This window comes from Hyposmocoma kahamanoa, unplaced genomic scaffold, assembly GCF_003589595.1.
Source record: "Hyposmocoma kahamanoa isolate Upper Pololo Valley unplaced genomic scaffold, ASM358959v1 224, whole genome shotgun sequence".
NCBI lineage: Eukaryota > Metazoa > Arthropoda > Insecta > Lepidoptera > Cosmopterigidae > Hyposmocoma > Hyposmocoma kahamanoa.
The window spans coordinates 13,198,478-13,215,139 of record NW_020653743.1 but is presented as its reverse complement, the minus strand read 5'-3'; the positions used below and the strand labels follow the sequence as shown (position 1 = coordinate 13,215,139).

The following is a 16,662-nucleotide window of genomic DNA, read 5'->3' as shown; positions in this document are numbered from 1 at the left end:
TAGACGTATGAGGAAAACAAATTTAACTGATGAATACCAATTTGTCTTATTTTACATTCCTATGGAAAACCCTACCTGCATTTGTGTTTCAGAGCACATACAACTTGAGTATGGTTTTCTTGTTCCATAGTCTTTGGTACGAGCCTACTTGAAAGTCAATAGTAAGTCTATTTACGACAAAAAAATAGTAATAACCAAATGTATATGTTCAATATTACATTTTGATTTTATTTTTTTACCTCCAAAATTGGTACATAACAAAGGCAAGTATGTTTATTTAAGTACATAAAATTTCAAATATTTATTGCCTAAAGAGGGTACTCCTGAAGCCACTAAAAATGTACCTTCGGTTAAAAAATATACAATATTTCAGTGACTTTAAACTATACCCATAGAGTCATAAAACAGTATGCAAATTAACGAAATGGCATTACAACCATGTTAATTAACATACTATAACCATAAATGGCGAAGAAACCCACCACATTAAATGCTTTAACTCGTGTTTGTAAAAAGTTAACCAAATTCTAAAGAGATTCTAATAAGATTCCGACTAGCAAGTGCTTAAAATGCGGTAACCGGTCTGCTGTATTAAATAAATTAGTAAAACATGTAGCACAACGACTCGCTGTTCACGGTTTATCACCAAAAACAAAAACTTCAATCTTGTAAAAATTACCCTCCAATTAAAAAAATATACCAAAAAAACCTATAAACGAAGAGAAACTTATGAAAAAATTTTAAAATGACAAATTCTACATTTTCCGCATACAAAAAACGACCAAATGTACATTTTACACTTTTTAGTGGCACCGCCAGACACTACCAATTAAAGTAGATAAATACAAACTTACCCTTATCACACTCCTCCCACGCACAATAAATGTTATCACATAATCACTATTATGTCTATATCAACTGTAATCATGGGATATATAACGATAATTCCAGAAAAAACATGTAAACTTTGATTTGCAGTGACAAATAACACGAAACACGTTCACCTTGTACGAAGGCGCGCCACAACGCTGGTGTTACCATAATGTAACTCGCTTTACCCGAAATAAATGTCGGAACTCATTTTAAAGTGTATTGAAAATAAGATTACATACTAAACAACATTATAAAACGTTCACATAAAACAAAACCAACATTAATCCGAAATTTTTATATACCTACTAGGAGAAATTCTGGAAGTCGATGGATGATATCGATGGTACGACGCCTTGCTTGCACTTCTTGATACAGATTTGTAACATGCTCGACAATAATCCGCGCAGGGAAACGCATTTATTTTACAGGACCTACAATATTTAATACATGGATTGGAACTGTGTTTTGAATCTTGATTTCGATGTGAACCATATTGCTGACCGTAATCAAACTCGTTTGCATGGACCCGTGACGTTTTCTTACATCGAAAACTTATATCCAACGGACTCCGCGTGTTCTTGTGCTTTACGTGCACGTTTGTATCAGACGCTAGAAAAGCTAAAACTATAGGAGATTTATTACATATTAGCGATTTCACTGCTCTGAAATCAATGTATGATTCTGTGTTCCTCGAAGAATGCATTCTTGACCGCTTTTTCAAAGGTCTTCGTCTCGGTTTCGTGGATCTCCCTCTACTTTTCCTAGATCTCATTTCTGGAGTTGATGTTGATGATCGATATCTTGATGATTGCAACTGGATTCTATTTTTTTTACCGGTCTCTATGCGACTCTGTAGTAGTAATGTTTTTCGGCTCGAAACAGGCGCTTCTCCGTCCTCTTCTTCTGAAAAAACATGAGGTAAGATATGCTCCAAATCATCTACTTCAGCCAATTTATAGTACCCCGGGATGCAAGCGTTGCCCATTATGAAACCGTCTTAGAGTACTTTTCGTATGGAATAACTAAGAATTTTGAGAATTTTCATTTAAATATGATAAATTCAACTCATAATACCAAATGATTTTAACAATGTCGTTTTGGAAGCCATACGACGTTGACTTTTTTGTTCCATATGTCAACACGAGCAATTTTAAAGGTATAAATAATCGAAGTTTTTTATTTTTATGACTAACAAAATAAATATTATAAACTAGCAAAAAGATTTTAAACTACGGACGAAGCGGACGGTTTGGTTCATAGATTTAGTATTGGATATACTAAATCTATGGTTTGGTTACAGTTTGAAACCAATTCATTCGATTCCTGGAAAGTTACACTTAGGATATTTGCACATTGTTGTAGAAATCGACTTTCTGTCGTCGTCGTCGTCGTCGTCGATCATTGGCTTTGCTGGTGGGGATATGAATGTTGACGAAATGGGGCAGTACTAATCGGTGCAGTTCCAATTAAATGGAACCTTATTGCAGCCGGATTTTGCTTTGGGGTAATGCCGCCGATATCAACAGAATCTTTGTCCTGCAGAAACGTGCAGTTAGGGCAATTTACAATCTGGGCCCCAAAGTACCTTTGAGAGATAAGTTTAAGGAAATTAACATTCTTACACTAGCCTCACAGTACATTTATGAGAATGTAATTTAGGTTAAAAGGAACAGTAATTTATTTATGAAAAATAGTGACAGACATAACATTAATACGAGGAATAGAAATAAACTAGCTTTTCTTAATAGTCGTCTACACAAAGTCAAAAAATCATTTAAGGGGCAATGTATACGCTTCTATAACAAGATTCCGGTTGATATACAAAATTTGCCTTTCACGAGGTTTAAAACTATAGTGAAACAAAAACTTTATACTAAAGGTTATTATACAACTTCTGCGTACTTGGATGACAAAAATCCGTGGTAGTAACCCGTTTAGCTCATGGAGGTAGTCTCGATCTCTGATGTTTCAAATAAAAATAAAAAAAATATTGTAAATGTTATTTACAAAGAGCAACCCTTAGAGTTTCTTGCTCATTCTTCTCAGGGGAATCTGCCTTACGAATGAGCGGTAGAGTTTAACCATTGTGACGATTTCAAGTGTAATAATGCTTACCTATGAAATAAAGATTATTTTGAATTTGAATTTGAATTTGATTAATTGCATCGCACCTGTCGATTGTATTACTTATAGTAAACCTGTAGTTCCATTACGAGCGTGGCGGTTGTTTCTAAATTTCTGCAACCTTTAGAAACAAAACAATTTTGAAAACAAAATTCATAATTAATATAAAAAAAATTAAATTTTTAAATATACCCATCGATACAAAACAGTGTTTCCGTAGTATCTACACCTAGTGCGGGGCTTTAAAAAAAAATTTAAAAATTCAAAATTAATCTTTTAGGCCTTTGGAGAGGCGAGAGTTAAAAATAAATACAATAATAATAGTCTATTCTAATAGTGTATTCTAAAAAGACAATAAAGTCACCATATGTAACTCGGTGAGACCTTTTTTACCCTTTTTAGTTGAACCATATTAAAGTGTGAAGACCACATGGTGTAAGGACTGGCGCCATGCGAACTCAACGATCCCCTCGCCAATCACAGCCCGAGGTTTTGTTTATAAAATAACTACTTTCCGAAAAAACGGACCCTTTACATATACAATGGTCAGACGTGAGTGACGCGGCCAAAGACCTGTAAGAGCGTTTTAGATCCGTAATTTTTTTATTTTGTTTCTAACAACCGCACCAATTGCCAAAATTTCCAATGTATAACAGTAACGGATACGGACCTAAGAACCGGATACTTTCCAAAACTTTCAAAAAAATATCTTATAGGTACTTTTTTGAAAATTGTAGTAGGCACTACTCGTACATTTTCAAAATGACTACGTGCTTTATCAAAAAGCAATGAAAATTAGATTGGTCAAATTACCTTAATGCACGTAACCGATTTGCACTGACCGATTTAATATCTAAATAAATAGGTACCTAAATAACTTCCTCAAGAACAATAAAATGTTTTGTTTACGCATTATGGTAGACCATTTATTTAGACAAACACAAAAATATGAACAATCGTTATTATTCCATTAGGTTTAGACAAACACAAAAATATAAACAATTGTTATTATATTCTAGGACTGAGATTTAAAGATCGAAGTTGACTAATTCGTTGTGGTGTTTGTTTTTGTTTCGATATAAATTTACAATAAAAAATAATTGGTGTCTCTGCTTGTGATTTATTTAAAGTGGACAAATTTTCAATGAACTGTAATATTATTAAAAAAATAGTCTTAGTGGTTGTTACAAGTTCTTCCTGTCCTGACCTATAGTAGTAATTTTTTTCATCCTTCCGAACAGGCTACGTGTAATTGCCAATAATGTTGGCTGTAAATTTTCTTCATTTTCTGACATTTTTTCACGGGAAATTGTGATTAGACTGACACTTGTCAAATTTCATGAACCAGTGATGGGACACGATAAGTGAAATCTAGAATCGATGTTAAACTAATATACTATGACATATTTCAATTAGTGTTATTATACGAGTATCATAACTAATGTCACGTAAGATCTTGTCTAGAAGAAACGAATTCGCCTCAAATAGTCGCACGTGTATACGCGCGTTACAAATTCAGTCAGTATTAAATATGGGCTTAGTTGAGTTGTGCCCAGCTTACCGACATTGGAATGGACGAAAATGAAGGAAAAGCAGGATATACTTAGTATATTCAATTTTTAACGATAGAATGACATATAGTACGTTTGTATCTTTCCACCATTTTAAAATTGTATTAGCGTAGGTACTCTGAAGAACCCAGTCCATATTGCCGGTCTTTTTTTCTATTTCGTTTTACACATTTCTGTACCAAAATTTTTCCACTCCATTTCCTAGATACGTGCACTCGCATTGAAATTCGCGATTATTCGTGGCGAATTCCGGACATGGTCTTATTGCTGAAATCAACCTAAAAATGCACTAATAGAGTCGGTCCCACGAATACGGTCCCGCATTTCCGTAAGACCTTGTTGAAAATTTGAATTCGTACAATCGGGTAAAACTTTTCTTCGATTATAACAATATTTTTGCGTTCAGGCTCTTTCAAAGTGCAAGGTGGCTTAAATTATGTGTCCAGAGTGAGACACGCTAATTGAACTGCCAGTCATTACACAGCGTCACGCTTCTCTTTTGAAGGGTTGAATAGTGACGATCTTCACTTAGGAGTATATACTTCTTTCGCATCAGGAGAGATATATAACGCCAAAGTAGCTCTTCCCAACGGTCCCAGTCACACTTCCTCTTTAAACTATTTTATCTTAACGCGAGAGTTAATAAAAATTTAAATAATTATACCTAGTGAACATCAACTGTAAAAAGAAGTACCAGAATGACCGCTAGTAGAATTGTTTACCTATCCACAGTACTTGTAGCTAGTATTGCTGGTAAGTGCATTTTATTTTAGTTTTACATTTATTATTTTGTATTTAGTTTATGTCATTAACGTAATTTCATTCCTTAAGTTAGCTCCGCAAATAAATTAAGGCGAAATGAATCGTGCTTTCCTAGATTTTGAAGCGTATGTCAGACGCGGAGAAATTCACAGCACGATTTTTAAACATATTTTGCTTTTTAGAAATAAAATAAGCTCTCACTGTAAAATAAGCTCATATTCCCCTGACGTATTCGTTGCAAAATATGGGACAGAAATATCATTGAAATATCTCTAATAGCAATCGAATGAATCTGATTTTACCGCAGATGAACGTAGTAAAATATGAAAATTTTTACGTAAATTGTGATTTTTTTATTGACTAAGATCAACGTGATTTGGGCCCTACAGTTAACTATCGGTATCTTCTGTTTTCATTTTTCTTTTTTATTAATAATTTTGGCTTGGATACATGTCCTTTGAGCCATGTCTTCGTTTAATTATGTTTCTGTAAATATGGCCGCCACAAGGAGGATAGGCAATTTGAGGCGGCGTGTTTGGATTGACTCGGGATTCCTTAAAACGGGCCGATACGGGTATTTTAGTTCGAGATTCGTATAATTTCGCGTTTTAATCTTCGATTAAGGCACAATAGCACTATCCTATTGCACTTTAAACTAGATTTCACAAAATAATTGAATGTCAAAATGACAAAACGACACTTTTCCTTCCAAAAGGTCCAGAGCGAATCCTCTTCTGTTTTCATTATGAATGAAAAAAAAAACCAACTTGAATTGGTATTTTTCAAAAACTTTGTTTGATTGAGATTGTACCGTCACAAGTCAACGTCATCATAAAAAATCTATAATCTTAATAAAGAATTTATCTAAAGACATGCTTCTTAGCTAGTTAGTAGATTAGGGCTCATTCAGAGTGCAGGCGCAGGCGCGGCGGCGAGTATGGGCGCGCGTGTCTTGGCGTCTTTCGATTCACAGCGCGAAGCTGCTAAAACCGTTCGCTCCACACGTCGTAGTTGCGAACAGACGCTAGATCAAGCACTGTGAAAGGTACGGGCGGATTGAGGCAATAACTACCCGCGCGACGCGCGCGCAACCGCGCCCGGCGCGCACGGCCACTGTGAACGCAACGAGCATCTACGTACATTACATTTACACGCACCCGCACCCGCACTCGCGCGCGCATGCCTCTCTTAATAAGGTCTTAATTTCTTAGTTTAATACCATTTTTTACTATACAATTTATGCCTCATAAAAACTTGCACGCTTTTTCGTTTACGACCCTTGTAAGCTTTCGCAAAATCGTCTTCGCATTATCGCCAATCGCGTAATCGGCATTCGCACTCACGTAGGACACCCTACGTAAAGTGTAAGTAAACATTTCAACGGCGATAAAAGTTCAAATAGTTACTTCTTCTTTTGAATATGTCTACGGAAGGTCTGTGATGGGTTTTACTAATCTATTTTTTACCAATTTCTCGTAACAAAATCACGTGTTTATTATATATTTTTACTTTTAACTAGCGTCGCCGTCTCCAGACACTCGTGTTGGCAGTGGTACGCCAACAACAATTGAAGAGTTTTCATACATCGTGGTGTTTCTTTACTACTATTCTGAACGAGAAACCTACGTTCAACGGTGTGTTGGATCCCTAATATCGTCATGGCACGTGTTGACTACAGCATATTGTTTCACGTAAGTCATTGAGCCCTTTTCGCGGAATGTTTGAAATAGAATATCCCTTTTTTACATAAAATGAAAGGAGATTGGAAATGAAACTATTTTTAACCGACTTCAAAAAAGTACAATCGAATTGAGAACCAACACTTTGAAGTCGGTTAAACATAGTTTAATTTCCAATGTGTAGCAATCGCGGATATCCAAGAACGTGAAAGAGATAACAAAATTCCATTGGTCTATAACAAGCTTATGATAACTCTAAAATGTTGAGCTAGATTTGAGAGAGACGTCGTTGATTGTATGTCATACTGTGGGAGTCTCGGGAAAAAGAGATTTCCATTTTGTATTACTCGAATAAAGAAAGCTAAAAAATCTGTATTTTTACAGTGACGCAAATCTAAACCTAATGCTGATTCGGGCAGGTTCCACGGACAGCTTAAGCCACGGTTCTTTGTCCACGCTTGGGAATGTTGTCCTACACCCCAATTACGTAGAAGCACCAAGAACTGCCGATATTGCTGTGACGAATCTTAGTTTCCCTATGTCATTAAGTTCAACGATTGGAATTGTGCATTTGCCTCATCAAGGAACATATATTCCCGATGGATCGCTAACGACAGTTGTCAGCTGGGGATTGGAATTAGTGAGTACCTTATCTGCAGAACACGAATACTTATTAACCTATATACAAAGAGATTATAAGTCTATGCATACAGGTGCAATCGTTAAGTGTCCCCAGGCGATTATTCCTTGAAATCTAAAGCCTCTCTACCATCGAGTATATAACCAGAAATAGAGACCAAATAAGGATCATTCTTCACTGGCAACTCATCACGCAAATGGGCCTTATATCACTTTTAAATATCAACTCTCGTTTGAACTGAAATCACAAATTAGAAAGTTGAAATAATACAGCGCCAATCCAGAAATATTCTGTTTTTATTGTAATAAAGATAATATCTCTAACTATGGGGGGCTGTTCCATTCGGTGGTGTGGCAAAAACAGCAAAACGTCTAATTACAAAACAAACGGAATCACATTTCATCGTTAATTAAATATTAAATATGTAATTTTTCAATTTTCGTCCATTACAGCAAAGCTCAAGTTAAACTGGTCGATTTGAAGTGAAACAATTGACGACACCCGTCAATTGTTTCGAATTTGGGCTGGCCAATCGGAGCGCAGTTGTCACCGGAATGATTTGGCAGAATAGTTTTCAAACAAATTCAATGGCATTTCGTCTCTATTTGAACTTTGAACTGTCTCCGTGGCCGAACGGTTACAGAGGTCCCAGGTTCAATTTCCGGGCCGGGAGAAATAGTTGTATGGCCTACAATTATTTCTCTCGTGAGTTTAGGTGTAATTTGTGGTTGTCTATGTGTGTGTCCATGGCACCCGCGACACAGGGTTTCCCTAGTGCGGGGCTATATTGAGTGTGTGCGTTATTTATTAATTATTATTTCTGATTATATACTCGATGCTCAATACGAATGTTATGTTGTAAGTATTAGACTCTAAAATATTTGATATTTCTAGTTTTATTTAATAAGGTAATTGATGTCGTTTTACTAAATATGTAACATACTTTTGATATCAATTTAAAAGATATAAATATATATTTACGGAATAACCGACTGGGCACAATTAATGATTACACTCTGAATAACACATTATTGCCACCATCAAAGAGATATGAATCACATGGTTCACGAAAATATCTGCTAAAGAAAGAAGAAAATATTTTAAATACAGTATAAATAAAATATTTGAAGAAATTGTTAAAGATTTGCCATAATTAATTTTTTCCGATGCCATAAAACCCAACATTCAAAAAATTAATTAGTGAGTTACGTCTGGGATGGAAAGAGTTACATCATTTATTTTTGTGACTCGTTTTATTACGCGACCTCCTTTAATATTTCTAATTGTAACTCCTGTAAAAAGGTTTCGAATAAGAAAAACATTCTTAAATTGAATGTTGGCAACATTTATAGCTTTGACAAGTTACTAAGTTAAATATTATTTGGATTGCTAGTTTTTTAGTTACCCGAAATTTTAGGTAAATTAACGTGATACCCCAAAATTCAAATAAGCATTCGGTTTGATCTGCAATGAACAACCTGTTGATTTTAAAGCGATTTTATCTTTTTTTTTATTAGTTATTTAACGTTACTTTAAATGTTCGATAACCTTTAAAATTTTATTCATTGTTAGTATAAAAGCCTCCCTAAAACATTTACAGCTAAACAGCCATTTTAAAAACATATTTTCAAAATGGTGAACCTGAAGATGAATAAGTAAATATTGTTTTAATTATAATCATGTCTTATTTAAAATAGAGACTGCGTATGATGTACCGAAACTTTGAGAAAATGTTTCAGAGTTTAGATGGATTTTTTCAACTGTCAGGCGCCTACTAGTTCTATAGATGATTTTTTTTCGCGTTTGTTAGGAAATTGGACCACAGCCAAAGATATTGAAGACAGTCCTTTTGTACAAGCTTCCCCTGGTTTCATGCCGAAACATCTACGAGGGTAGTACGAGTGTAGAAATTGGAGATCGTAAGTTTTTATCTACCTTCCATAAAGTGTTCTACTGCGAATTGAAACCACTCGCCCATTGTATCATAGAAGTCAAGAATTCAAGAACTAAATATGATACGCCAACAACGCGATGAATAAGTTTTTTGTTTTTAAACTTGTCATCATCAACCCGGGTTTCCCACGTGATTGCGAATGCCGATTACGTGAACAGTGTTACCAGACTTTTGCAAGGTCGCCAATGTATGTGCGTTAAGTAGCCGATATTCGCCCAAGCCATAAAATCCCTAAAAATCAAGGATAACAATTCTACAATTCTGCTTGCTGCCGGACATTAGGGAATATGAACTCTCATATTTCCCCAATTCCCCACTCGTAGAAATACTCAAACCTCCAAATAAGTTATTTTACTACTCCATTCCCCACAAAATCCCCAATCAAATTTATAATTCCCCAAACATTTTATTAAGTAGCCTAAAATCGCCTTTTCCTATTACAAACATAGCCCAAATATCGCCGAGTCGCCGATCACTTTTTTAGTCGCCGCGCGAACCCTCGAAGTAGCCTAAATGGCGAAAAATCGCCTAATCTGGCAACATTGTACGTGAATGATGATAGTGCGAAGACGGTAAGCTATAATGCGCAACGGCTTATTTTCACGAATAGTCAGTTGCGCGAAGGTTTAAAAGCATGAAGATAAATTTGCGAAAGTTGGAATGCGCGAATATTTAATCCTACGATGGTTCATTTGCAGTTTATTAGTTGAGATGTCAATAGTTTGGAATTCTTTCCCCTTCATTTACATAGATAGGAAGGGAAGTTGATAATTTGTAGCATTTTTATTTCAATTAATCGATCTCAAAATTAAGCTCGCGGAATTCAAACATATCGCACTGCTATTACAATAGTGTTCTAACTCAAAATATGTGAAATTTGATAGAATATTGTAAGAAACAATTAAAAGATATCTACTTAACCCAAAATGAGAACACTTTATGTGAGCTAGTTCTGGCCAAAATGATCTTTATTAAAAAATATGAAATAATTTTTCCAGTTTATTTTTAAATATTTCTGGGAAATTGTTTGTGTCTATAACAAAGTATAACATATACATTAATTTTAATGTTTTTTTTTCGGGAAGTGAGTAATTCGTTTTTTATCGATTCTGAGAAAGTCCACTTTTTGAGTTAATAAACTATTGTATTAACAGTACGATATGTAATTCCATGAACTTTTGAGGTCAATTCGTGAAAATAAGCCGTTGCGCGTTATAGCTTTCGCGCAACCGGCTTCACACTATCGTCATCGGCATTAGCAATCACGTGGGAAGCCCTATCAACCCATTTATACGCCCCACTTCCGGGTACGGGTCTCCCCTTAGGCGAGTGTTTAGGCCATAGTCAGCCAAACAGGTTGGGGACGTGCAGGTTTCCTCAAGATGTTTTCCTTTAACGAAAAGCTAATTGTAAATTTAAAATTATATTTCGCACATAAATTCCAGAACCTCTATGGCACGAGCACGGATTCGAACCCATGGCCCTCTGCTTTAGAGGCGGTACATCTAACAATTAAGCTACCATGGTTCTTAAACTATAAACATTTGTCACTAATGTTCTACATCTTCATTTAAATTTGCTAAAAGTAATCCCATAGGTGGGTTAGCATTTCCTATTAAATTTACAAAGCACTCCATTCATTTACCGATACAAATCATTCAACATACAGCCGTTTGTAATGGTCAGCTCCAGTCGGTTTGCAACCAGCATGAGACTTGTTGAGCGTGAGGTCTAGTTGACCCGATGCTGCATGTAGAATTTATAAGCAAGGAGAAAGAAAAACCTTACACATAGCCAAAAACAAGTTTTGAAGTAGAAATAACCAGATGCTTTATTTAAGTTTAAAGCTATAAAAAGTATGTACGTTAAGATTACTACAATGTTACATTACAAAGATTTTAATTGCCTGTTGTTACATTTCGAGGTTACTAGATATACTTTTAGTTTTTACTAGTTACACATATAAATGGTTAACCTTAAGTATACTTAGAGTTAAGGCACTGCAGTAATGAAAGTACTAGTGTGTATGGACATTACACTTATACGTAGTGACCTGGAGGTTACTGTATCCACTTTTAGGTTACACAGACTCGCCGTGAACGCAGCGTAGTTTCTACAGGAGCAACGCAAATACAATGTGAATGCCTTAAATGTTAATGCGGTCATGTCGGCTAACATGCCCAACAATTTCATCAATGAATTGGGTCCTTAACACGAGTGAGTTAAATGTCATACTTGTTCCTATGCAGCTGTAATTTGCGTAGTCCGAACGGGCATACCGGACATGTGCGTGATTGACTCTGGAGCCCCCATGACGATAAATAAGGTGCTGGTCGGTGTCGCTTCTTACACCCTGGGCTGCGGCAATACCACGTCGCCCGATGTGTTTACTAGGATTGATAAGTAAAACATTTTTTTTTTCTGAATTTTTAATGAAAACAAACTTTCTTTCGATTCATTTCGGTTGATTCGATAACTCTTTGAAATTAAGAGCCTTTGCACACGGCGTATTTTAGACGAGTCGACGAGTTTCGTCTGTAGTGAATTGATTCAAACACGCGCAAACATTTCGTTGCAAGCAAAAAGTTTATATACTATACTGGAGTTTACACTTAGAATTTCATGTAGTTGCTTCATTTCAAAAACTACACGAAATTAACAAACAAATCTAAAACTATCAATTATAAAATGCGCGTATACGCGCAGACGACGCGTGCTTACGGCGCATAAATGCGCGTCGTCGGGGCGTATAAAATATGCCGTGCGCATGAACTCTTATTCAGGTTGATAAAAAAAACCACTGACCATTTTAAAGGAGCACACTGTATGATGGAAATAAAAAAGACATGTTCGGTTTTTTTCAAATACTTAACAAATAAATAAGTTATGACGCCTCAAAGTTTTCGAGAAATTGTGAACAATATTGACACTCGACGATTAGCAGACGCCGTTGCTATAGCAACAAGAACGGTGTGGGGGCAGTGGGCGGAGTCTGCGCGCGAGTTAATGTATTTGACAGACAACAAAGTAACGCGCGATGCGTTAGCGCATGTCTGTCCTCGCGCGGCGCGACGTACTGGCGCCTAGGCGTCTAGACAACTCGGCGCCGATCGCTCAATTTTATTTACTATTTTAAAAGTTATTGGAAAATATTAACATCAAAAAACTGGCGAAAATTTTTTTGGTTTTATTTCACTAAAGTGTTCTGAATCTGAATCTTATGTACAGGAAAAAAACGGGTAGTGATTTTTTATCACCCTGTATTTGGGAAGTTGGAGATACTTAATTAAAATTGAATTTTGAATAAGAATTTACCTTAATACATTAGACAGCGTTTGCTATTCGTCTTATTTTTGTATTTGGTGCCTTTTGGTGCCTACATTGGCAAATGATCATTTATACCAAGATACACTCTTGCTATCAACAGTGTGACAGCGTGTCTCGTTGTTCCAAAGTTTTGCGCTGTGGACTCTGGGTAAGGTATAACAGAATAGAAATTTATTTTCTCCCAATAGCTTACAATCTTCACTAAATGTAAACAATCTTGAGACATCTATTTAATGAAATATACATTTATAAAATGATTTTTACTTACCTTTAAATACAAATACTTTAGCTTCATATGAAATTGCATGCCTATTTTTTTACCTATTGATTTGTAAAGCATATATTTCAATAAAAAGGTGTATCAAGATTGTTTACATTTAATTAAGTACCTAAACAAATGGACTATAGATTTGTTATTTGCTCTATGCGAGAATAGCAGTATGTCGCGCTATATGCGGCTCGCGCAGTATGTCGAGGTAGCATTACTTACTGGTATGCGTTAGACGTGTGTCGATCGTGTTTGATCGGACCAAAATGATTCGAACAGCACCTGTGACCCGATAACCCGTTTACTAGCTTCTAAATAACACGATCATTTTACAGTTTCATGGGTCATACGCGCAATATTCCACTTTATCACTATAATTTTAGAGATTATTCAACAATTCACAATATTATAGTTGTCTCGTACATTCTCAGGGCGCGGTCCCACTATGTCATGACGACAGATTGTCGTGTCGTAGCCAGAGATGGGCAAGGAGGTTGTCGTGAAACGATAAATTGTCGTCACGTTCTAGTGGGAACAGGCTAGACACGACAGTCGTCCAACGATAATAAAACGTGACGACATAGTGCCCTCACGTGAAGCCACTCACGAATCGTGTCGTGAGTGGGGACGTTTGGATCGAAGATTTGTTCGATAGAGCATTCGTTCGATCAAGCCAAAAAGTCAAGCAGTCAATCAACGAGTCAACGGGTTAACGGATCAATGAGCCTATCAATAGTGTCCATTACATGGTAATTTTGTAAGTTTAATCTGTTTTTCGGTATGTTGTGTTTATTTAAGAGTGTACTAGCTAATATTAATGAGTAATAAATTAGTAATTTTGAATGCTCATAAGTTTTTTGTTATCAATTTTTGTTTTGTATCATCGTTAGTTTTTGTAGAAAGAAATTTTAGTGTCCAACTGTGGTTTGTCAATGATGCATTTAACTACACAATGACTACAATAGACACATTATCAGCAGGCAAGAATAAAAGCTAATTGTATAAGTTGACACTTTTGAATACCATATGGAAGGATCATGAAGGACGGGTGACCCGCCAAAATATCGAACACATGATCGAACCATTTGACCCGATCAAACTACGCTTGGGTCATGATCGACCTGGGCTATCAAACGATCGACCGACACAGGTCTAGATGCGTGTTCTGGGAGTCGACTCCCGTTCCCCGTTCGACATCCGTCTGTAACAATTACTGTCAAATATGTAATAGTCGACCAAATCAATGAACAACGTCTAGTATGAAGCTTCATTCGCAACATGCATCTTTTAATTTAGTCGATTATTACTTATATGGCAGTAATTGTAACGGACGGATGGAACGGGAGTAGACACCCTGGGTAGTGCCATTAAGTCAATTATGTTGCTCTAGTACTTACAGTATACGAAATTTCTTAGTTTGAGACAAGTGAATTGACGTGATTGTCCGTATTCTTGTTATTATAATAACGAATTGTAGTAGATATCCAATGATAATGGCATAACGTGACCATTATTTATTTCATCAGAGCGAGACGCCTGTGAATGTATTATTGTTTTAAAAATGTTTGATTAAAAACTTAAAAATGGAACTTGTGTAGTCTGGCGAGCTGGCTCTAACCGTTTTCACGTTATAGCGCCATTTAAAAAAATATATTGTCACGTGTATCCTGTTTTGTTAAAGCGGGACATTTTTAAGTACCTATTTTGCGGATAGCGGGATAAGAAACTTGAAAGCGGGAAGATAATTATGGTAATAATAATTAAGATAATCACGTTATACATACACTGACTCTGAATTTGAAATCGAACTATAATTCGTAAATTGTAAAAAAATGTAAGATTTTTCCCGACTTAGGTACGATATTTATATGTATGTATCATAAACATTCTGTTCATTTTCAGGTTTACTGATTGGATTGTTTCTGTAGCTGTTCCACCCCTGACAAAGTGAATGGCAATCGACGCCCGAAGTATAAAGCCGGATTTACATCTGTAATCATCAACTCGTAACGAGCAGCTCGTATCTACTATTTTGTTGGTATAATACAGCCGCATAAGATTATGCGTCAAAAGTGCTTTTATCTTAAAAATAATACGAACTACATGAACCAAATTATGTACCTATATGTGAAATATTATATATAAATTAAATAAATAAATACAAATAAACACATTCGCACATTGTACATTACGTATACCCCATAGTTACTATACACCTATTCAATAACACTCGCACCTAATAAACACTCATTCACACTCACTGTTACATGTCGTGAGATTATTAGAGTTGTAGACGTTCCCATTACATATTATACATATATGTATAATCAGAACTATAATAGAGTCTGGCTAACGAAAGATGAGACTGGAAAAACGCGGGAAATTTGAAAATTATTTCGTATCACGGGTGTAGATGAAAAAAATAATTTTGACACAAGTACAATGGGAATAAAAATATTTTACGAACTGATCTGTCAATCATATATGTGTTCATAATTAGGCAAGTTAGAACCAATCGGAAGTTAGGTATAGATCCTCTATAATGAAATGACTTAATTTAGAAAAGAGAAGCTAGGTATAGATCCTCTATAATGAAATGACATAATTTAGAAAAGAGAAGCTAGGTATAGATCCTCTATAATGAAATGACATAATTTAGAAAAGAACCAAAAGTATCTAAAATATGAAATGGCCATTTTATTTGCATACTGTATCTCGGTAGTTCTATTTATTATATTATATAAAAAATAAACCAAAATTGTTGTAATTAACCACGAATGATATACCGGATCTACTGCTCTCACTTTCTTGTACTCTTATATTATTTCTTTTATGTCCTTAGTAATTCTGTCCCGTTCTGATGATAGCATCAATATCAAAACCATTCAAATCTGAAACTGTGGGCACGTGAGGTCTTTTCCGGAGTACTCTGCATTCGCTATAAATAAATATATATCATTGAACAAAATTACTATATGTTGAAAAAACTATCAAAACTACAAATTTCATGGAAAAGATCTAAATTATCACGTCGTAATAAGCAATGAAATCGGAAAATTCTTTATTCCTCTTGTTTTTTTTTGCTTATATATCTTGTCTTTTTACCAACCAAAGCTTTCGCTCATCGCTATTTATTGTCTTCGTCATATTATTATTATAAATCATAAAAAGCGCAGATAATACAATACAACTGACACACCAACTTCCAAAACGCGATATAAATATAAGGTTGTCAGCTAGATAAAATAAATAAATAAAATAAATTTTACGTTAGCCAGACTCTGTAATATAATGTATACATATATAATGTATATACATTACTTAGTGTAGTACGCTACTAGTTTTAGTATAACTTTGAAATGTTAACGTAGGTACTATAATTAATTTTTCTTCTGTATCACAAACCACAGTGCCACAACCTTATTGCTTATCTGCAGAGTGGAAGCCAGGTGACCTGTAATACA

At 35.4% G+C, this 16,662-nt stretch overlaps 1 protein-coding gene across 3 annotated transcripts; it reads left to right on the top strand.

Annotated features, from left to right (window-relative positions):
• The first annotated feature begins 6,234 nt into the window (after positions 1-6,234).
• On the top strand, positions 6,235-15,454 carry LOC113228185 (vitellin-degrading protease-like). 3 transcript variants are annotated; one of them, XM_026461417.1, is made up of 7 exons: positions 6,235-6,763; positions 6,850-7,021; positions 7,394-7,649; positions 9,460-9,568; positions 11,853-12,006; positions 13,031-13,083; positions 15,101-15,454. In XM_026461417.1, exons 1-6 carry the CDS (start codon positions 6,751-6,753, stop codon positions 13,080-13,082), a joined length of 756 nt encoding a protein of 251 aa, XP_026317202.1. In that variant the 5' UTR covers positions 6,235-6,750; the 3' UTR covers position 13,083; positions 15,101-15,454. The 3 variants fall into 3 exon arrangements, with proteins under 3 accessions (XP_026317202.1, XP_026317201.1, XP_026317203.1); XM_026461416.1 differs by having other exon boundaries at positions 13,031-13,078; positions 15,101-15,452; XM_026461418.1 differs by lacking the exon at positions 13,031-13,083 and having other exon boundaries at positions 15,101-15,443.
• The last annotated feature ends 1,208 nt before the right edge of the window (positions 15,455-16,662 follow it).

Excerpts from the sequence above, each read along its gene's own strand:
- LOC113228185 (XM_026461416.1), top strand. Across the intron at positions 7,022-7,393 it reads ACTACAGCATATTGTTTCAC|TGACGCAAATCTAAACCTAA; the intron begins GTAAGTCATTGA and ends GTATTTTTACAG. Across the intron at positions 13,079-15,100 it reads TTTTGCGCTGTGGACTCTGG|GTTTACTGATTGGATTGTTT; the intron begins GTAAGGTATAAC and ends GTTCATTTTCAG.